At 33.8% G+C, this 22,987-nt stretch overlaps 9 protein-coding genes and 1 non-coding gene across 10 annotated transcripts; 4 read left to right on the top strand and 6 right to left on the bottom strand.

Moving 5' to 3' along the window:
* Positions 1-414: 414 nt before the first annotated feature.
* KABA2_08S02464 (cAMP-dependent protein kinase) lies at positions 415-1,662 on the bottom strand (the record flags this gene model as incomplete). Its single annotated transcript, XM_041551976.1, has 1 exon — positions 415-1,662. The coding sequence occupies one exon, from the start codon at positions 1,660-1,662 to the stop codon at positions 415-417; it is 1,248 nt and encodes a 415-aa protein (XP_041407910.1).
* A 2,225-nt stretch (positions 1,663-3,887) lies between these two features.
* On the bottom strand, positions 3,888-5,483 carry JJJ2 (Jjj2p; the record flags this gene model as incomplete). The annotated part of the gene is made up of 1 exon (XM_041551975.1): positions 3,888-5,483. The coding sequence occupies one exon, from the start codon at positions 5,481-5,483 to the stop codon at positions 3,888-3,890; it is 1,596 nt and encodes a 531-aa protein (XP_041407909.1).
* Positions 5,484-6,222: 739 nt separating this feature from the next.
* FMP33 (Fmp33p) lies at positions 6,223-6,735 on the top strand (the record flags this gene model as incomplete). Its single annotated transcript, XM_041551974.1, has 1 exon — positions 6,223-6,735. One exon carries the CDS (start codon positions 6,223-6,225, stop codon positions 6,733-6,735), a length of 513 nt encoding a protein of 170 aa, XP_041407908.1.
* Positions 6,736-7,183: 448 nt separating this feature from the next.
* KABA2_08S02398 (uncharacterized protein) lies at positions 7,184-8,203 on the bottom strand (the record flags this gene model as incomplete). Its single annotated transcript, XM_041551973.1, has 1 exon — positions 7,184-8,203. One exon carries the CDS (start codon positions 8,201-8,203, stop codon positions 7,184-7,186), a length of 1,020 nt encoding a protein of 339 aa, XP_041407907.1.
* A 2,049-nt stretch (positions 8,204-10,252) lies between these two features.
* Positions 10,253-10,786, top strand: KABA2_08S02376 (uncharacterized protein; the record flags this gene model as incomplete). The annotated part of the gene is made up of 1 exon (XM_041551972.1): positions 10,253-10,786. The coding sequence occupies one exon, from the start codon at positions 10,253-10,255 to the stop codon at positions 10,784-10,786; it is 534 nt and encodes a 177-aa protein (XP_041407906.1).
* Positions 10,787-11,594: 808 nt separating this feature from the next.
* KABA2_08S02354 (uncharacterized protein) lies at positions 11,595-12,716 on the top strand (the record flags this gene model as incomplete). Its single annotated transcript, XM_041551971.1, has 1 exon — positions 11,595-12,716. The coding sequence occupies one exon, from the start codon at positions 11,595-11,597 to the stop codon at positions 12,714-12,716; it is 1,122 nt and encodes a 373-aa protein (XP_041407905.1).
* Positions 12,717-13,544: 828 nt separating this feature from the next.
* On the bottom strand, positions 13,545-14,231 carry KABA2_08S02332 (uncharacterized protein; the record flags this gene model as incomplete). Its single annotated transcript, XM_041551970.1, has 1 exon — positions 13,545-14,231. One exon carries the CDS (start codon positions 14,229-14,231, stop codon positions 13,545-13,547), a length of 687 nt encoding a protein of 228 aa, XP_041407904.1.
* Positions 14,232-14,858: 627 nt separating this feature from the next.
* On the bottom strand, positions 14,859-17,471 carry FAR1 (cyclin-dependent protein serine/threonine kinase inhibiting protein FAR1; the record flags this gene model as incomplete). The annotated part of the gene is made up of 1 exon (XM_041551969.1): positions 14,859-17,471. The coding sequence occupies one exon, from the start codon at positions 17,469-17,471 to the stop codon at positions 14,859-14,861; it is 2,613 nt and encodes an 870-aa protein (XP_041407903.1).
* A 961-nt stretch (positions 17,472-18,432) lies between these two features.
* Positions 18,433-19,788, bottom strand: FBP26 (fructose-2,6-bisphosphatase; the record flags this gene model as incomplete). Its single annotated transcript, XM_041551968.1, has 1 exon — positions 18,433-19,788. The coding sequence occupies one exon, from the start codon at positions 19,786-19,788 to the stop codon at positions 18,433-18,435; it is 1,356 nt and encodes a 451-aa protein (XP_041407902.1).
* Positions 19,789-22,411: 2,623 nt separating this feature from the next.
* KABA2_08S02266 lies at positions 22,412-22,484 on the top strand. Its single transcript has one exon. It is a non-coding gene; the product is annotated as a tRNA-Ala (tRNA).
* Positions 22,485-22,987: the final 503 nt, after the last annotated feature.

Here is a 22,987-nt window from a genome sequence, read left to right as displayed (position 1 = left end):
TCTTAACTACGCCACAGCTGGCATAGCACGTAATTAAGAATGGGATATAATAGAGAGGAATCTATAGCAGACACGCATATTAGCGTTTTTATTATTACTATTATTATGCATGATAAAAATAAATATCTTTTAGATTGTTGACTTTCGATGTATACGTCATAGTTCTGAGTTTCATTTCGTTCTTGGTTGAATTTAGGCAAATATAAATTAAATAGTACTATATAGCTGTATATCGTCAATTATTCTGAAATATGTATGGGAGAAAAGGTGAAAGAGACTCGTTACGACTGTAGGTTGTAGTTATAAATAAATAATGATAGTAGTAATAATTATAATTATAATATATTTATAAACATTTATATGTTGCGTATACGTCAGTGATCGTCTTTTTTTTCCATTTATCCATTTTTAATTTTAGAAGTCCTTGAAAAGCTCACCATATGGATCCTCACCGGTAGTACCATAATCAGCTTCTTCCTCAGGGTATCTATCAAATTGGGACGTATCACCTTGTCCCTGTTGAATTGGAGGTTCATAAGGCGTCTCGATGTTTCTTGTTATTAATTTGTCCCATACAACTTCATTGAACCATGGATGATTCTTTACATCCTCACTACCTTTTTGTAAATTACCCAATCTTGCACTTAAATCTCTAGTGACTAATTTACTTATTAAATCCTGAGCATCTTCGTTGAAAAATGATGGGAACTTTAATTTGGCATTTAGAATATTTTCATATGTCTTCATGGCATTAGAATCGTAAAATGGTGTATAACCAGCCAACATTTCATATATTAAGATACCAAAACTCCACCAATCAACACTCTTATTATATGGCTTCGTACTGACCACTTCAGGGGCAATATAATCAGGTGTACCGCATAATGTATATGTGATATCAGGTACATATTTAGCAAAACCAAAATCTGTTACTTTAATATGACCATTTTTATCCAATAATATATTTTCAGGTTTTAAATCTCTGTATATGATATCTTTACTATGAAGATATTCTAACGCCAGACATACTTCTGCTGCATAAAATTTAGCAACAGGGTTTGGAAACCTTTGAGATTTCCTTAATAAAGAAAATAATTCACCACCTTCAATATAATCCATTACCATAAATATATTATTTGAATCCTGAAATGTACCCCATAATCGAACAATAAACGGGTGACTCACCACCGAAAGCATCAAACGTTCATCATTAGTATGTTCAATTTGTTTTAATTTCACAATCGTATGTTTCTTTAATACTTTTAATGCATAAAATCTTCCGTTGTGATTGGACCTAATTAAATGAACACGTCCAAATGAACCCGTGCCTAAAGTTCGCAGTATTTGAAAATCATTTAGACTGTATTTCCCAGAGGTTGGTCTACTTTGTGTCATTAATTCTTTACGCATTTCATCATTCTGCCTTTTCCTTTCAAGGCCTTCTTCAGTATCATTCCGTTGTCGTCTTTCGGACTCCTCGATGGCCCTACCTATCTCATCCATTGAAATCGTAGGTTCTTCATCCTGGTTGCTTCCTGTCTTATCTTTAGAATTAGGAGTCTCATCACCAGGTTTAGGGGATTGCTGACGACTCCTATTTGGTATCTTGTCGATGATATCTAAATGTGTATCCTTATTATGATTTTGAGGATCAATGTACATTCTTATATGTATATAATTATGCTTGTATGTTTATATGTGGGGGAGTCTATATGCTGTTTAACCGTTACTTTCAATAATATAACTAATGATAAGATGGTAGTAATCTTTAAAAAGGAGATGAGTGAAATAGAGATAGAGTTTTTTCACTTTTATTCACTTTTGTTCAGTTTTGTTTAATTCACTTTGATTTCGCTCTTTCCTTCTCTCTCTCTGGATATGTATGTGGGTACCCCTCGAATTAGCAGTTCAGGAAAGGAGACAGAGCAGGAAAAAAAAACTTAATTAACGATGGATGATAGGGATGAGCTTTTCAAGAAAGGAAAAAACTGGATGATATTTAACTAGTTGAATAGTTTATTGAAAAAACAATTAAACTGGAATTCAGTACTTCTTAGTTGATTATTAATTGTATTTCTTTTGTTGTAGCGTCTCGCTCAATTGAAAAGTATAGGAAATTAACTATTATATATATATATCTTATATTTTTTAGAAGAAGAATAGGATAATACTGAAAAATTGTAAGAATAAGAGTAGTTGTAATTGGCAGTTATGTTTATTACTAAGAGGTATTAAATAAAACTACATGTTTTGTTAAATATGAATTAGCATATTGATATATACCGATTCTTTTGCTCTTAAGGATAGAAAGAAATAAAACTACCCTATTTTATTAACAATAAGATGAGTTCCCCTCTTTTGATAATTCAACGATTCAAGAGGAAGAACAAGAATATTTTCTCCATTTGTTCAAATTTTCTATAGTCTTCGATTAATTTCCCTTTATTCAAACTCCTTCCCCTCTTCGTTCTTTGGGGAACTTTCTTAGTTAACTTTTGAAAGCAAGGAAATAGTTCTTGTCTGTACTTGATAACTTCCTTTTGGATAGATATTGGCATAGACTTCAACATCAGACATCTGCATTAAGCCCAGAGTGAGAGGTACAACGAAAAACGTTTGCCCAATTTATCTATTTATTTATTTATTTTTATCTCTTACTGCAATGTCTGAGTGAATAGTATTGTACGGTAAAACATATGTTTCCTACTTTGTATATTACCAACCATATCGGTAAAATATGATTTTGCATTTAAACGTGCGAAAGAAAACAAGGTTATTTCTAATTTTATTTATTACTGCTACTACATTCAACATCAATTGATCTATACAGCAACTAATTTAATATCTTACTTAATTATAATATATGTTATTGCATTGAAAAATCCATCCATTGGTGAAATTATACGGGTGATCACAGATTTGTGTGTGTATTCATTCTACTTGAGTTGATTTCTCTCTCTCTCTCTCTCTCTCTCTCTCTCATGCAAATGCTGGTTTATTTTGGTTGTATGATGTTTCGATAACTGGAGTTTTGTTTCGGCATCGACTGGCTAGATGGATTGAATTCTCAGAGTTTTCTTTGGCAAATAGAGATAGATAAGTAATTCTTAGTAAATGCACACAAAATATACGTACATGAGGTCAATTCGTTTCTCTTCCGTTGCTACAGTTTCGTTATTTTTTCAATGAGGTTTTGCAGACAGCGCAATAAAAGAGAGAGATGTCAGTATCTGAAATTGTATGGCATATATTATCTGTATAGAGATCTTATGCGTACAATTCTCTTTTTTCAAAAAAAAACACGTTATAGATACCTACGATGATCATATAGGGGATAGTGGGGCATTAATTGTTTCATCATGTTGTTTAATTTATTGTCGGTTTTAATTTCCCATCTTTTGACAGAAGATGCAGCCAAATAGACTGAAAAAAAATTGTTGCTCATTTTTTTTTTTGCGATGACATCAGATGGAAAACGATTACTTACTTCCTAATTGTTGGTTATTCGTTATTGTTCCTTATTTTTCAGGAAAATAAAAATCTTATTTGATTCACATTACTTAATGTACAGAGCGAAAATGTTGTACGATGTCATATTAATTTCCTGTTTATTCATTTTTCATGTTTCTTCTTCTTTTTTTTGATCTTTTGACAATATACGAATGTTAAGTTACCATCCTAATTGGGTTATAGTTAGTGCTTTTCTTTTCTCTTTATTAGAAGGTTTCGTTTTATTCGTTACTGATAAACCAATTGAAGAGAATTAGAAGATTAAGAAATAATGCAGATTGGTTTTAGAGATGCTAATGTTATGTATGGGATTTATTACTTAATTGAGGAAGAGAGTTTATAATTCGTGACAACAAATACAGTTCTTTTCTTTCGCCCTACGGTAATGCTCTTTGATTGGTCCTGAGATACTTTTCAATGGCTATGTGTTGTGCTTGTTCTATTTGATAGATTTTATTAATGATTATATTATTGTAAGTATCCCCTACTTGTAGGAACTGTTGGTTCTCAACTTTAAATAATCGTGAGTTATGAGATATATCATGTTTAACCTTATTTGAATATAGTTCTATTAATTTGACCTTTATCTCATTACAAAGCTGGATGAAATCGGTCAATTCTTGTTTAATTTTCTCTAACTCATACAATGTAATGTTTTGCATCATATCAGGAAATATGAACTGTGGAATCTCTATGGTCATTTCATTCAATTCGTTGACATTAAACGTATCTTGCATGGACATTGAATCCTTTTTGTAATATCTGGGTAGAGTCTGGTTAACAGGTTCGTGTATACTTTCTGTCCTGGAGGTACCGTTATATTCTGCAAATAATTTGACCTTCTTAGACATAGGTATTGATCTCAAAGTATCATTTATATGTTCCATATTGAAAATCGGGTCAGTATCAGTCCGATCTTCTGGAGTACTGGTGCTGGCAGGTTTTCCTCTCTTCGAGGAAGCTCTTGGTTCTTCGTATGTTGTCTCTGATGATGATCGAGATTTAGACGACTCTTTCCCCATTGAATTATACATCTTGTTGATGACTTCATTGATTCCACACGTAAAAGTGTCATGAAGATCGGTATTTGTGAGTGGAGTGTTCTTTACTGGTGATGTAGATCTTCGTGCTTGTTGTCGTATCTTAGATTTATTTCTTGCTGAACGTCTAATATCGTGATTCCAAAATGTATGGTTTGTATCTCCTGGATTCTCATGTGGTACTGTTTCTTCCATTTTTGTTCGTTTGTGTATATTTTGGGCTTCAAAGATTTGAATGCCTTCACTTTCAGATACCGAATCCTGCATTGAACGGTCACCTGTTTCATGCTCATCATCGGTTGAAATTATATCCATATCATTCTCAACCTCATTCTCTTCCTCATCCTCATCAATGTTTCTCTTCGAATCATATTCGTTGTTTGCTACTTCCGTTTCCTCAACATGAGTATCTCTAAATTTGTTGTTTGTGTACTCTTTCCTTTCTTCATCCATTTCAGTCCTCTTGTTATAACTTCGTTGATAATTCTTCATATTAAATGATTGGAATATTGGTACAGATGATTTTTTTGGAGAAGAGTTGTCTCCAACATCTTTCTTCCCGTTACTAAATCCAAATCCGTACGGTTGTTTATCATAAGATTTTGCTTTTCTTGGTCGACTATTCCTGGCTTCTTTTGTGGAGAAAGATGATGTTTTCCCAGGAGAATTATATTGATATAAGCCTTGACTTCGTAACAAGGTATCATATTCTTCTCTTTTTTCAGCATCTGTCAATATATTATGAGCATTCACCACGACTTTGAACAGTTCCGCACTTGCATCACTTTTAGATTTGTCTGGATGCAATATCTTAGCTAGTTTCATATACGATCTTCTAATTTCTACATCAGTTGCGACGGTGGTGAGACCAAGGACAGAATACCATGTAGTTTCGTCTAGAGAAAGAATTCTGGCTTCATTCTCCTTTGACATAACGTTTCTGAAGAATGTACGTTTGTTTAGGTGTTCCCCCTCTGGTAAGTGGTCTTTTGTCCTCCTTGTTCATTTTTTACTCTATATATATATATATAGTGATTAGTATATTTTGACAGTTTTAGTTTTTATTTTTATATGATTATAGAAATGTAAATAAAGCGTTCCTCTGTATTTTTTTTGAAGGGTGTCTAGATATACGTATATATAAAATACGCAGCCTAACTTGATTTAGATAAAATTTTACATATAGTCAGCGAATGGTGATTTCACAACCATTTATAGGCAACGTTATACTTATTCTTTCTCCGAATTTCTAGTTCTACACATAAACAATTCCTCCAGGAAATGATCCACTGTTTCCCAACTATACTATCTGCCCGGCCATTTACCGCCGAGTTGATAAATATATAGAATTCACCCCTAACCACATATAGAACAATACCACCTCAATGAATTTTGATTTACTCTTTTCGATATAGAAAATATAGAAAAATTGATGACTTGCCTATTCAACTTTTAGCTCATCTCAAATTTCAAAGTTCTCTCTTTTTTCTATTTGCCTGTTCTGGAAATAATTAAAATTTTGAAAGTCGCGGAGACGTTAAACTTACAGTATTTTTTGTAGGTAATTGGGATATATAACGAATTCTGCCACCCCTTAAAACTAAAGAAAAGGTTTTGGGCAAAATATATTTAACAACATAAAAGCAAATAACCTGTCACATCTGTATTAATTATGTTTAGTACTAGATTATTATTTCAAGCCGGAACTAAGAGTTCACTGGGCAATGCTACCAAATCCACATTCAAGGGATCAAAATCTAATTTAGTAAGTAATATTTTTATCACATCATTATATTCCCTTGGTGTTTGGTCCATATACAAAGAAGTCACTACAGTACGTAAGTTTGAAGACACTGCACCAATTTCTCCTCAAAAAGGTGAATCTATTGCTGAATTGATTAAAACCGCTCCAAATAGATTATTTGAATCTGTGTCTCCGGATGACAAGAAGGAATCTGAACCAATGATCATTCTAAGAACATTGACATATGGTGATCTTTCACAAATTGCTATTGGATCCGGGTTTTTATTTCAACTAAGTAATATTATGCACAGTGAATTCGGTAAAGCTTCGTTTATGTATAAAGCCTCGCTTGGTACTTCAGTGATGTTCCCAGTTATCCTATATTTTGCCTTCAAGTTAAGATTGAAAGAGTTAAAAGATGATGGTATTAAAATTGAATAGGGCGTAGTAGTAGCATGTTAAGCGTTAGAAGAAATTAAATTTATATTTTTCTTATCTTATTAAAAGTTTATATAATTACCATAAGTAGAAAAATCTACATTTTTGTATATAGTTAATTAATTGGAAAACATATTTTTATTAACATAGTTAGTAAAAAATTCCAATAGAAGAACCCAAATAATAATAAACTAATAAAAAATATTCTTATTTGATTTTTTTTGTGTTCTTTAATTTTAAATGCAGAAAAAACACCCTTGTGTTTTTGTAAAGAAAGAATGACTAGTGTACAACGAAATGCAATGAATTTTATCTTAAATATTTTCCCTTTTGGAATAGTTTGGAATTTTCAACAAATGAAAATATAATGTTCCTTACCAGGGTTAGTGAAGTGTCTTAAAAATGAGGAAATTTTGAAAAAAAGAGTATACTTTTTATCTATTTTTCCCTCTTAACAGTCGACCAAATCAATGGCAGATAGATGGACTGGAGTACATTGAGAACCAATGTGTTCATCGTATAAGTTGTAGAAGTTACCAGATAGACATTGGTAGAAAACATCGTTGTCACCAATAGCTAGGTTACCTTCTGGAGTCATGGACCAACCAGCAGCGTAGATGGCACCGGCTTGTGGTGGTGGACCATCGAATTGGAATTGTCTGTTAGCAACAATGGAACCGATTCTACCCTTACCATCAACTAAGATACCTTCTTTTAAAGTCATAGATAGAGTACCATCGTTCTTACATGATTGAGCAGAAACTGGGTCAGATGGGTTAGTAGCAGCTTGAGTGGTTTTGGTTGTGGCAGCGCCAGTAGTAGTGGAGGTGGCCTTTGTAGTGGCTTGAACTTGACCGTCACCGATTTGAGAAGCAGCGGCAGCAGTAGACTTCTTGGTAGCAGTAGTAGCTTGGATTTGACCATCGCCGATTTGAGAGACGGCAGCAGCGGTAGTCTTGGTGGTAGCTTGGATTTGACCATCACCGATTTGAGAGACGGCAGCGGCAGTCTTCTTGGTAGCAGTAGTAGCTTGGATTTGACCATCACCGATTTGAGAAACGGCAGCAGCGGTAGTCTTGGTGGTAGCTTGAATTTGACCATCACCGATTTGAGAGACTGCAGCGGCGGTCTTCTTGGTAGCAGTGGTAGCTTGGATTTGGCCATCACCAATTTGAGAGACGGCAGCAGCTGTAGATTTCTTAGATAGAGTAGTGGTAGTTCTAGTAGTAGCTTGGATTTGACCGTCACCGATTTGAGAAACAGCATCTCTCTTAGCCTTGGAGGTAGAAGTGGTACTGTTGACAGCAGTAGTGATTGGTTCAACAGCAATACCAAAAGTAGAAGCATAGTCAGTTAGACCACTCTTGAAAGTAGCAGAAGGGGTCAAAGTGGACCATGGTTCAGATGGAGCATAAGCAGCCAGGGCAGTGGTGGCTAGAGCAGCGGAGGCTAAGGTTTTCTTGTATTGCATTTTTTAAAAAAAAGTTTTTTGAATAGTGTGTTTGTTTGTTTTGTTATATCAGTTGATTGATGATGGTATTTTGTATATATATAGAGAGAGAGAGAATGAGTGAAGTTGAAAAGATTGAATTAAGAATTATTTTCATTGGGTTTATATACTTTTTTTTAAGAACATGATTCATTACTAACAGATCAAAATATAAGTTAGGTATATCATTAGTATCATAGCTTGTTTGCTGGGTCAAGGTATGCTGGGCATAAATGTCTATTATATTTAAGAGGCGTTGATCTACGAAGAATAACGGGTGTACCCTACTAGCACTTTAATAGAAAAGAAGAAAAAAAGATGGCTGTCAATCAATCAATTAATTAATTAGTGCAAATAAAAAGTCCGGCAATTGATTCAAATTCTTACATGTTTTGTGATTTTACAATAACTAATCAATAGAAAAAAATAGGATGGAGAGTCTTCCAAGTAATGAGATTGTTCGACGGGGTGTAATAAAGAAAGAGGGGCATAAGTCAGTAAGGTTGACAAATTTGCAGTCCATCCATTATCATCAATATATGGAAAATATGTATTACTGTTGATTGTAAAAGGGACTATGTTAATAGAGATAGTGTGAGTAATATGTTGAGAATTTTGCTGGTTATTTTATTTCAGTGTTTACTATATTAGGAAAAGTGAAAGATGGCCTCATTTAATTTTCCGCAGTTTCCGGTACCTAAAAAATAAAATGGTAAGCGTAAAATCCGCGGATGGTCAGCAGGACAGAACCAGCCATTCTTAATTTATTTAGAAATTGTATTCTTCGTTGTGAGTGATAAGGCACGTGATACATTGGTCAAAAACTGAACCATCAGGGTTTGTCGTCTCAGGTGACCCAGACTAGAGTCAGGGCTTCGCGATATAAATTCGTTTATTTTTATATTTCAAGAAAGTTATTTTTAGATTGCTTTAATATATCCATATTCAAGCGATATTGATACATTCTTATAAGTGTTATTTTCTTAACATAAGTCGAGTATTATTTTTTTTGAAGGATATATATTATTGTTACATATAGAGAGAGAGAACAAAAGAATGAGGTATTATAGTAGTTATTATTAATAATAGTTATTGTTTTATCTAAAATAATAACAATTTAGTTAAACAAATGACAAGAGGAGTTTCGGTATATTTTGTTGTTTCCTCATTTGAACTTATCCTATTCTTTTATTTTTGTAAATAGATGAACACTGTACATGTATTATTCTTATATCCCTTACTTTAACCAGTAAATGAACAACAGTAAGAAAGAAAAAAAAGGATAATAAATGTGTTTACTATCTTACTTTTAATTAGATAGAGAGAGTACAATCAAGTTTTTGAAAATTAATAAAGGTGAAAAAGCATCAATGCAAATACGTATAATTAATTAATTCTGACCTCGTTATTACTATTACTACTATAAAACCGATCAATCCCCTCGAATTATCATTTCACTTAAAGCGGATAAATATAAATATATATATATGCTTAACTATGAATAATAGTGTTCTATCACCTATCTGTTTAATAAACGATGTTTGCCAAGCCACAAATATTTGTATCTCTCTTAAACCCGTCAATTCTCTCTCTATATTCCACACGTACAGTGGAATAGACAACAAAGCAAATCATAGCTAAAAAAAGGTGATGAATACCCTTTGAAAGTGTATCTTAATTGCAATTATAATATCATTTTTACCCTTCTTGTACTAACATAATTCATTCTTACTCCTCTTGTATTGGCACCACAGCTAATAAAGAAAAACTGTTTAATTTGTTCATCTCTCCCCCTTTATGCAATGAGTGAATTTCAATAGAAAAGCAAAAGCAAAAACAGACTTCAAAACTGTGATGAACAGGTTTTCTCACACGAAATCAATTTTTCGCTCAAATATCAATTCGTTGCCCTATTCGGGTAGTCAAAATATCTGCATTTCGTGCAATTATTGTTTCTTCTCTGGGCCAATTTCTTTACCAGATTCGGAATATCTTTATTTTCCCGTCTTCGTTTCTTTTCTTAATTGAAAAATGAAAAATGAAAGAGTGAACAATATGCGCCTCGTACATTATGATGCTCATCCCCCCTTCCCTCTATTAACGAGAAGCAGTGCAAAAAACAAGAAAATTTTGAGAAAAACCGAAAACCCATTTAGTTGTCCTATCTCCAAATCAGGAAATTGTGCATCCCATATCATATCCCGATCAGGTAAAGCAAATAGCAGAAATCCCCTCTGCCTCGTTTTTTGTCACCACCCATCCATCCCCCCACCACTTAAAACAAAGAAAATTAATTTTTTTTACTTCCACCACCCCTCTGCGATAGTCTCTCGGGAGCAGACCCAACAAGATGAAATTATTAGACAGCTTTCGTCAAAAAGAAAGAAAAAGAGAACCGCCTCCTCAGACAACCTCTGCAACCACTTCTGTGGGACTTCGGGATTCCAAAAAGAAACTGCTGTCAATTTGACTACTGCTTACAGTAATAAAATTACATTATCTACGCCGACATCAATAACTTTCTTTACGTTTCAATTACATTTCAGAAAAAGGAATAAACTATAATATGCATTCATACAACTAACTAATATAGAACTGGAAGAACAATTATTCTATTATTATTTACCTCATCTGGAGGAAATTGGAAAAATGTGTTACACTTTCTTAAAAGTTCCTTCCGCCTCAGAACAAAAGAAGTATGTACGAAAAGGCCGTCAATATCAATAAATTAGTTGTGATTGTTACTGCTATTATTCTCTTGTCCGATTATAAATTTTATAGACGTTGGTAGTTGCATAATTACGTTGAAAATCTGTAACACCCAGTCTTAATAGTCTCTACCACCCGGTGATAGATGACTGGAGGGAGGGGCCGAACAAAGAGGTCCCTTGTATTACTTTTTCCTTCCCTGGTAATAATTCTGAAATTTTTCAACGTTTTCTCTTCCTCATTTGGGCAGATTTATCATCCATTCTCTTTCACATTTCCACTCTTGTCTTAATATAATTATCTCATTCATAGTGCTATTATATGACCAAGGAAAACTATTTTTACTTTAAATTAAGTGTGGGAAAAGAAACTACCACTCACCATTATACATAGGAAGAAGACGAAAACCACTTTCGAACTCAAAATTTTATTGTAAACATTTCTTTTTCCCACTTTGACACTCGAAACGGATTATTTTTTATTTACTTTCTATCTGTCTTACATATATAAACCTATCAACATTTGATACTGAAAAATTATTTCTGCTCCTTGAACCTTTTTTTTCTCTTTATCTTCTTTCTATATTGTAATTATTATTTCACTTTCACAATTAGCTCATTATTCTAAGCTAATCACTCCACATATATATACATATTCAAAAAAAATGCAATACAAGAAGACTCTAGCCTCCGCTGCTCTAGCCACCTCCGCCATGGCTGCCTACGTTCCATCCGAACCATGGTCCACTCTAACTCCATCCGCCACTTTCAAGAGCGGTCTAACCAGTTACGCCTCCACCTTCGGTATTGCTGTTGAACCAATCACCACTGCTATCAACGGTACTACTTACGGTCTATCTTCTAAGGCTTCTTCCACATCCATTGCTACCTCCAAGGCTAAGAGAGATGCTGTTTCTCAAATTGCCGACGGTCAAATCCAAGCTACCACTGCTACCAAGAAGACTGCTGCTGCTGCCGTATCTCAAATCGGTGATGGTCAAATCCAAGCTACCACTGCTACCAAGAAAACTACCGCTGCTGCCGTTTCTCAAATCGGTGACGGTCAAATCCAAGCTACTACTGCTACCAAGAAGACTACCGCTGCTGCTGTTTCTCAAATCGGTGATGGTCAAATCCAAGCTACCACTGCTACCAAGAAGACTGCTGCTGCTGCCGTATCTCAAATCGGTGATGGTCAAATTCAAGCTACCACCAAGACTACTGCTGCTGCCGTCTCTCAAATCGGTGACGGTCAAATCCAAGCTACTACTGCTACCAAGAAGTCTACTGCTGCCGCTGCTTCTCAAATCGGTGACGGTCAAGTTCAAGCCACTACTAAGAAGGCTTCTGCTACCGCTGCTTCTCAAATCACCGACGGTCAAGTTCAAGCTACTACCAAGACTGCTTCTTCCGCTGCTCAACAAACTGACGGTCAAGTCAACACCACCAACGAAGATGTTACTTCTTCTGACCCAGTCACCGCTGTCTCTTGTAAGAACAATGGTACTCTATCTATGACTCTAAAGGACTCCATCTTAGTTGATGGTAAGGGTAGAGTTGGTTCCATTGTTGCTAACAGACAATTCCAATTTGACGGTCCACCACCACAAGCCGGTGCCATCTACGCTGCTGGTTGGTCCATGACTCCAGAAGGTAACCTAGCTATTGGTGACAACGATGTTTTCTTCCAATGTCTATCTGGTAACTTCTACAACTTATACGATGAACACATTGGTACTCAATGTACTCCAGTCCATCTATCTGCCATTGATTTGGTCGACTGTTAGAGAGATTAAATAAAATCTTTTTTTTATTTTTAACTCATTACCACAACCTTTTGAAACCCTTCTCCATGATAAACATAAAAAATTCCAATCTCTTTCAGTTAGCATTTGATTGGGTTTTAATTTCCACATTTTTTAGGCATTTAGTTGCTGTTGTTCGTATAAATTGTTAAAGGAAACACCAATAACAAAAATAGCATATAAGGGTTAGGAGATTACTTTACGTGCTGGTGTCACGTTTATTTGATTGTTAATATATTATTTTTTTTCACATTTTTATTTGCATATTTAAAATTTGCTTGATTGATGTTCACCTTTTTTTTACCTTCGATTTTCTTTCTTTTATTGATAGACGTTGAATCATCATCACATATTGACATTCTCCATATTCTCCCTGCTATTTTTAGTCTTTTCCTTAAAACACGTTTGATTTCTTTTATTTTAGAAGTCTTTTATTTTGTTAATATCCTAAACACAAAGTGAAAAATATATATATATTGATTAATAATAGAAACGTTTCTAACTCTGTATATTATTACATAAAATAGCTAACAGTTTTTTATTTTAATAAAAAGAAAAATCGAAAAGAAAAAATATAAGATCTTCTTCTAAATTTTATAACACTACTTAAAATTTAAATTGTATAAAAAATTTATAATTCTATTTGTTGTTGTTCATTTATTTATTGTATATAAGGTGAGAAATAAAAATTCAGACATCTTAAATGTAAAAAATGCTATTATGCCATTATTATTTTATTTTCTTTAGAAAATTAATTTAATATTTATATATTACCGTTTATTGTTAATGTTATGTTTTTAAACCCCGTGTTTAACAGTCAACCAATTCAACAACTTCCAAGTGGATTGGAGAACATTGGTCAGCAATGCTTTCATCGTACAAGTTGTAGAAGTCACCAGATAGACATTGGTAGAAGACATCTTGGTCACCTAAAGCCAAGTTACCTTCTTCAGTGATAGCCCAACCAGCAGCGTAGATGGCACCGGCTTGTGGTGGTGGACCGTCGAATTGGAATTGTCTGTTAGAGACAATGGAACCAACTCTACCCTTGTTGTCAGTTAAGACACCTTCCTTTAGGGACAAAGCTAGAGTACCAGAGTTCTTACAGGAAGTGTCAGCTGGGGATAGAGTGGCACTGGCCTTACAAGAAGAGGAAGTCTTGGAAGAAGAAGAAGCCTTTGAAGAAGAAGCCTTCTTGGTAGTTGGAGCCAAAGTAGTGGTAACCTTACCAGAGGTAGAGGTGGCAGTAGCTTGAATTTGACCATCACCGATTTGAGAGATGACGTTTCTCTTAGCCTTGGAAGAAGCAGAAGCGGAGGAGACTGGTTGAACAGCGATACCAAAGGAGGTGTAAGCAGTGAAACCACAGTCTAGAGTGGCAGATGGGGTCAAAGTGGACCATGGTTCACCTGGAGTGTAACCCTTAATGGAAGAAGAGGCAGCAGAGGCGGTGGCGGCGACGGCGACGGTGGCTAGGGCAGCGTTCTTGAATTGCATATTTGTATATATGTATGTGTGTGAATTTTCTGTGGTATATTACGGTGAATTAGAAATGAATGTGAAAGAAAGAGAGAGAAAAAAAATATAAATAAAAGTACATTGAAAAACATAAAAATATTAGTAACAAATGATATCTTTAAGTGTGTCATTTATATAGGCTTGCTGATCGTCCAACTGTCAAAAAAAATAATGATACTGAGGTCGAACTAACCATTCAGGAGAGCTACCGACTATAGTAATGAACCATTGTTTTCTATTTACTTGTTTACATATCGATTGTTTACAAAATACGTAAAAAAATTTCATTCTTGCCGCGAATTTCGCGCTGCTCCTAAGAATCTGAGGTACAACTTGGGAGCCCACCAGAGAAAATTCGCGTTTCTATGAAAACAATCCATTTTAGGCAGGCAATGTCCTCTTTTAGACAGAAGAAGCGCATAGCCAAAGAACGCGCTTTTTCTTCCCAGTAGAAGAGGTAAACGAATGAATGAAGAGGAATAGCTAAATAAACGTACGAATACTAGGTTACGTAACGGTAGGGGTTTGTTAAGTAATAGTTCTATTTTAAGAGACATAAAGAACGCGATATAACTAGTTTTGTATATAGAGTTTTGCCTGGAGGCATTATTTATGGTTAACCGGAACGCTTCTGGACACTAGTTCCCGGAGTCTAATGTCGTACCAGGTCACGTCGCACACGCGGGAACGTAATGTATCCTGTGTAAGCGTACCATCGTATGTGTGGTCCATGATCTTTGTTGAACCAGATCCCATACTCCCGTAGTTCAATTCTAAAATGGTCGTCGTGGAACCAAGTTTTACTATTAGGTTGTGCATATTTTTCAAGTGACAATCTTGGACCTGTTGTTCCAGAAGTTCAGAAGTATCTTCTTCTAACCACGGAACTGTCGATACTTCAAAATTATAAGTGGTCTCTAAGCGGACCTTATATTTCTCTGCTATTCTCGCAGAACCTGCGTCTTCCAGTGTCGGTATATCTTGTACTAGTATTACACGATTATAATAGGCTGGCCTCTCAGGGTTACTTTCAACAACAGTACTAGCCAAACGGCAACAAGTAGTAAGCATCGCAATTTGTTCTCTCTCTGGAGTTAGAAATACACCTGGAGGTACAGTAGATAGATCCCCTATTACATCATCCCAACCTGACCAACTCACGGACATGGTACCAACAAAAGTGCCGAACATTGAATCCACGGCACCAGTACCATCTTTACCAGCAAAAACTATTCCAAGTAGGTCATTTTGATTAAGAGATTGACGTAATGTATTGATTATATTACAAAGTTGTTTCAAATAACTCCCATCTTCCGCTTGACCCTCGGATGGTGGCGATAAACCTAGGCAAAGGATAACACGGCAGGGTGTTTCATTAGTTGTCTTTTCCCAGGGTAATGCAAAAATAGAACCCAGATCTAGTTCTGTTATTTGTTTCGTTAAAGTCTTAGGTAACGTATTGAACATTGTGTTACTGATACAATCATGATGTAATGGTGGTTTCTCATCTAAATGTGATAAATAGTATTCCCATTTGTTCAATAGCATATTATTGCTAAATTGTAAATATATTTCAGGTAAAGTTGTACTTTTCAGGCAAATCAGTAAACCATGCTTCTCATTCAGCTTTGTTATTGAGGATATTTGATCTGTTGGAATCTTACCACTTATACTATCTTTGGATACGTTCATCAGAATTAAAAGGTCATCGAAATAATACAATACCGTGTTTTGAAACCAATGCTCCCCTTCTGATGAATATATTACCTCATCAAACATCAATAGATGGGACTCTGGGTGTTCCACGTTAAAATTTTGAAGACCTGAATATTGAGAACAAATATGTTCAGTTAGAGAAGCTCTGATATTATCATCTTTCAACTTATTGTTTGATAGAATGTCAGGATTCTTAGTTCTCAATGGTGTGGTCTCAGAATCATTCATTGGAATTTCGATTTCGACTTTCATAATCTGTTGTGGTGATTTATAATTGACGTCACTAGTAGTTATATTCTCTAGGGTAACAATAGGGTTTCCTATATTGACATCAAATGCACTGCTCCCGTCGTATGTTCCACTGTCTAATTCTTCTGTTAATTTTAGAATCTCTTGGTAGATTTGATCATTATCAAACTCGTCGATAAAGACATTTCCTGACATAAGGGACAACTCTTGTGCTTCGGTTTTTACTATCGGCGTCCTAAATCCATCAGAACCAACTTGTTCGGAAACTACTATTTGTTCCAATGGAGTGACTAATGATAATCGGTCACTATGCATATGTCCTCTGGCGGAGTGTAATGGGAGCCATTGCGCAATAGTTGTACCATCACATTTATCTTCAGATTCTAGTTCCACATCGTCTTCTTTTTCTTCTTGCGTCCTCCTTAAAATTTTAGATTCAATATCGATAAGAGTCTCTTTATCAGTTGGCCTGGCGTCTTCCAAACAAACATCACATTCTGGTAGTTTTTCTGTCCCATATAGCATTTCCATAGCCATATAGTAACATTTATAATGACTTGCATGTCCACAATCAAGTTCGATTATCTTTTCACCTTGAAAACTATTACTTACTTTCTCTTCACAAATGACACATTTTTCTTCAACATATTTTTTTAAACCCATTGCACTAGTAACTCTCTTTCGCGGATTGTTCTTTTTGTAATACAACGGTGACATAATATCTTGTCCATCGTCGTCATCATCGTCGTCTGCCCATATTACAACTTTATCTTCTTTGTTCTGAGGTAATTCAGAAAGCTCAGATAATGATTCAATCAATAATGTATTTGTTAGATTTCTACGGTTGGATTTTGCCGATTTCATTGAAGGTGGAATTCTTGGTGAAAATCCAATGGGCGATTGTAATTGTTGCATCACCACATCATTCTCTGACTTTAGTGATATATGGGAAAATTTCTTAGCACTAGGTGGCATTGACATAGGAGATCCCAATACCAATGGTTTTGGAATCTTCGATCTCTTACCCATAATAGGCTTTGATTCGTTTGGTACAAATTGCCCTAACGCACCTGATTCTTCGACTTGTTTCCCATCTATGGACTTTCGAAAGACCTTCCCTGAGATGGCTCTCAGAAATTTCCCCGGAGTATGCCTGGGTGTCGTTGATCCTGCACTTGGCGGCGTATGTAATTTCTTAGAAGAACGAAACCTCGGTGGAGTCTGAATATTGGCACTTTGTTGATTTCTATCCATTGTTCCCAATTTTGTCTGTTTTCAAGTGTAGTAAGGTTCTTTTTCAAAAGACGATTTTTTGGAGTGCTAATAATAATGAATACGGACCTATTAGTTGAAACCGCATGCTTACTATGTTTATATATATGTGATTTAATAAAACATCATGTAAACCAAGCCATCGTAATCTTAATGCAAATAAAAAAAAATGGGGCAATCATGCAAAAACCTTTATCCTTCATTATTGAACTAGCTTTCTATCTCTCTTCTAGACTTGCATATCATTAAATAAATTTCCTTATTATTTCTGCTATCATTTCTTCGTTGGACTTAGGGTACCCGTTTCCTTTTACCTCTTTAAATCGTAGATTACATTGTTCCATTTTTGAGGTTTAACTATTTCCCTATTTTGCTTTAATTTTAACGGTTGCATCGACGAAGACAGAGAAGAAACCTCGCACCGCCAAAGAGTGAATTTTTTTTTTTCAATTTCAATGATCTAGCATACGTTTGTAATAGTGGAGGATGGTTACAGAATCAATAAATAAGGTATAACCATATCATTAAGTCTTCAGACGTAGAAATGGAATGAATTAAAAGTCCAGCAATATTTTGTAAAATTTTGGTTTGACATGAAACAGCACCGGGGTATAATTGATATAGATTCGGAGGGTCGTTTGCGGCTCTATTACAAGTTATGTGGAGTATTTGTCCTATTTACACTGGAAACAATTAGTTAAACAATTTTATCATTGTAGAAATAGACTTGTTCTCATATGCAATTAATATAAACCCCAATTTAAACATTATTATAATATAAAGATTTTCTTATCAAAGAAATAAAAACTTAAAGAAATCACTGATACGTAAATGAATAAAAGAATATAATGCGAAATATTATTAACTAGATAAAAGGAGGTAACTATATATGTATATGTATAAAAGAAGTAAATGGAACGACCATCGATTATAACACTCACTTTTAATTGATCTCAGGAGCGTTAACTAAAAGATTATGAGACCCTTTAGCAGATGAGCTTTCACCAACGTGACTCGTACCTTTTTCTTTATAAGTACTTACAGCAGGAATATTCGCTTTAATTCTAGTCACTTTTGTACCATATGCTCTTGGTTCTAATTTAATTAATGTATGCAATGGAATTGATACCCATGGAGATTCTTCCTTTGGTACATTCATAAAATAAGCATAGATACATCTTAAGACAGCTTGATGTGTAATAATTAATACATTTTCTTGTCTTTCTAATTCCATAATTACTGGTTCTAACCTAATAACAACATCTCTATATGATTCACCACCACGGTATCTGTATTCATATTTATCCTCATCACGAGCTTTAAAATCTTCTGGATAAATTTCTTCAATTTCTTCATATGTCATACCATCACAAACACCAGCATCTAATTCATCTAATGCTTTCCATTCCAATTTTGAATATGGTAAATATTGGGCTGTCTCTTTGGTTCTAGTTAAAGTGGAAGTCCATACAGATAAATCTTGTTCATTATTTTTAACATTTTCTTTAATTAAACTTTTCAATTTCGAAGCATATTTTAAGCCTCTCTCTGATAATGAAGAATCACCACCTATCTTTTGTTCGACGTTATAAATAGATTCACCATGTCTTGATAACCATATACATTTTGGTTTAATTCTAATATTCATCACATAAAATACTATTCTACTTTGTAAGTATGTTTGAATCTTATTAATAATAATTTCATGAGATATATTAATTAATTTAACAAAAGTAATATCTTTATCATCTGTTGTATTTAAAGTAGAGTAAACATTTTGATAATTTTCAATTCTTTTCATAAAATCATCTTCAGCTGATTTTTCATCCATCCCATCATAATCTGGAGATGTTATCGCAATATCTTTAACATTAGCCATAATAGTCTCAGGATCATCACACCAACTTTCTAAAAACATTGGATGAACATTATTTTTTTCACAATTTTTAATAATCCAATTTCTTCTTTCTCTTGTACTATTAGTAGCATCAATTATCGCAACTTTATTATCAATAGCATCATCAAACCATGATAACATATCTTCAAATGCTAATTTTAATGCGTTTTCCCTAATATCATAAGATGATAAATTATCAAAATCGAAAAATCCATATTTAGGGTTATCAATACCTAATACCCTTCTATAATTTCCAACATTAAAGCATTTACAATTAATTGATAACCATGATAAATATCTAACTATCTTTTGTGAAATAAAGGATTTCCCACGAGCTGGTAAACCAACCATAACCACACATAATTTTAAATCTTTTTCATTTGTTAATTTCTTTAATACCATTTTTTTTATTATTTTCTTTAGATTAGTTTAATTGGAATATTAATGAACACGTACCAGACGATGACTGTTTAGGGGTCTCTTTCAAAAAAACAAAAAAACCTTGGTATATTGATATAACTAATCAAAGAATTTTTGCTTGAATAATAAAACAGTAGGATTTTAATAAGATGATCTGGAAGAAATTGCTTCACAACGTAAATTATTTTATATATAAATGTATTTACCAGTTTTCTTTCCTTACAGACGAGAGAATTTAGTCACATTATCTCCTCGGTTTAAGTTTGGCCTTTTGTGTTTGTATAATTTATTTAATTTTATGTTTTTCTTGAAAGCCAGAAAGAAGGGATTTCAAGTCAAATCAGAATCAAACGAACTCTTTTCAGTGTGCGCACAGTGAGTTTTAATATACCCTGTGAAAGAGTAGTGAGGCTTTTTGTTTAACTCCGCCTACGTTCGTCCTCGGGTTAATTTTTTTTTGATTTCGTAATCAAACGGAAAATATATACATATGTAAGCATTTCTTCATTAGCTTACTATAAACGTTCATTAAGTACTAAGTAATATGACAAGTAAAGTTAATGAATACTAGGATTAACCGTTGGCATTATACACTGTATGATCATGGTTTGAAGAATTTTAACTGGCAAGTATTTAACCACAGATGAAATATGATTGTTTTTCTTCAAAATTATATATAAAGATGTATTCTATGGTTCAGATACAGAGTATATCGATGGTGTAATCTTCATCTCTCAAGTAGCGGAGTAAGATGATGAAAAGAACAGTAGGTCTTTTTCTTCACCTTATTTATATGTATATCATATGGGATGATATACATCAAACAGGACATGTTTTGAAACTATGATCCATTTTATTGTCCTGTTCTTTTTTTTATAGATCTTAAGAGTAATTCAATAGTTGATTGTTAGAATGTATAAATGATAAAAAAATTATGTAAATTCAATATGAATTATTGTAATGTGAGAGGAAACGATTGGTTGTATCGTTCTATGGATTCTTCGTAACTTTGTTTTTTGTTAATAATACATCGAATTTTTCAATTATTTTTTTTTATCTCACACTTTTGCTTCAATTAACAAAATAATCTGTAGTTGAACATAAAAGAATTAACTTATCTTTAAATGGTGGTAGAATTGTGATTATCTCTATGTTAATTGTATTATATGAGTTTTTATTCTTACAAAAATAATAAATATCACTTTTGTTTTTTTGTTTACTGAAGAAAAGAGACAACGGAATTTCATTTTAAACACTAAACATAATAATTTACAACAAAACTATAAAAATAAATATAGAAGATTAAACAGGTTTACTTTCGTCTTTAAGAAAGAGTAACATAGAAAGGTTCAATCGAACATCACATTTATATTCTGTTATAGATATTTTAACTGTTAACAGGAGTGATTCATTTCCCTAAAAGATATCAAAATTTTCTAGGAATATTGTAGTATTACATATCACCTGAGGAGATATTACAACAATCTAATAGAACTCAACACTAGTTTATTTAACTCATGTCCACACATTTTGTTTTTCCTGATAATAGTCGTTTGAAGTTATCTATAACATCATTTTTACTCTCTATTTTTTTCACACTTCAGTGTTTGTCAAATGGATTACCCTAGGTGTCACTTGACTTAGAACTGCTCCCCTTTGCTGAAAAATCTGATATGAAAACTGTTGTAGGACATAAACATTTACTATTGAGATGTCTAAACACTTATGATACAACTACTTGGTGGAACCGTAACAAATCATCAACGCCTACTAATTTATTAATACGTTTTATTCTTGTGAAGAAGTTTCAATTATAACTCAATTTAAATATTTCAATCAAGTTTTATTTCTTAATAAATGTGGATATGCTTATTCACACTCGGAGTCAAAAAGGCGCCAAGTAGAATAAAGGGCGTTTAACTTAAGATCACTAATTGGCAAAAATTATGTGGGAACAAGATATCTCCATTGTGTTAAACAGAGTTGCTGTTGTTAAACTGCTCATCTTTTGTGCATAGTAACGTTGGACTATGTAGCTCCAACAAACCCAATGTAGGGGGAACGAATACTACATTATGCAGTATATATCATGTGTTATTATATATACGGCAGTGCAGCACACTCTAAATTCTAGTTATATTAGCCACCTTCACCTTCAGATAGGTTAAGCTAATGTTAGCCTTTTTAGTGCTGCCGCTACATATTCAACACATTGAACTAATAAGAACTAAACACTATGTAAGGAAATGGTGAAAGAAATATTAGGTAATATGAGAAACAAAGAATTCTGAACTTACATTCTTGTAAACGTAAGTTTGAACTCGAGAAGATACGATTAGTATTATCGGACATAGATATAGATATTCAAATGTATAATCTTATAGTTTATTTTATGTTATATAAAGTAAGTCTATCTAACAAAGATTGTATACATATAAAGGTAGAATATGTGGTCCTTTTTGTAGAAAAGCTGAGATCGAGGTTTTATCTCTAGTAGTCTCCCCATGTAAAACAGAGTTGCTGTTGTTAAACTGCTCATTCAAATCATGATATTTATAGTGCGATATAGATACCTAGTTCATATAATAACTTCAAATTCAGTTCTGGGCACGTGGCGCAGTTGGTAGCGCGCTTCCCTTGCAAGGAAGAGGTCATCGGTTCAATTCCGGTCGCGTCCATTTACTTTTTCGGGGGCATTCTCCGAATAAAAGATATTTTTACCAAATGATTTGCTCCAGCCGCTAAAACAAACTCCCCTTATTCAAAAGACACTTAGAAAATAATAACTATACTATACAATACTTTACATATGAATGGACTGCCTCTAAGTAACAGGGTATTATTCATTCTATTACAAATAATTTTTTTACTTTGAATGTACATAACCAGATCCGAATAATAATAAAAATCATCTTTGCCAACTCGAATGTTGTTCAACATATGAAATTATTCTAATTATAATAAAAATAATAATTCTTCACATTCACTCCATGAGACTATTTTTTAGCTCATCCCACGCCTTGTTCTTATTCCTCTTTTTGTGATCCATCCATGTGAAAGTACATCGATAAAACAATATACAATGTGCAATATACCATATATATATTATCGTACACCCACACATCTCATCACCCCTATATATGGAGAGAGATAGTCATAACATCTCCACATTTTCCCATGT

This window comes from Maudiozyma barnettii (genome assembly GCF_903064755.1).
Source record: "Maudiozyma barnettii strain CLIB 1767 genome assembly, contig: KABA2_08, whole genome shotgun sequence".
Classification (NCBI taxonomy): domain Eukaryota; kingdom Fungi; phylum Ascomycota; class Saccharomycetes; order Saccharomycetales; family Saccharomycetaceae; genus Maudiozyma; species Maudiozyma barnettii.
The sequence above is the reverse complement of the archived record's forward strand: the minus strand, read 5'-3'. Positions and strand labels throughout refer to the sequence as shown.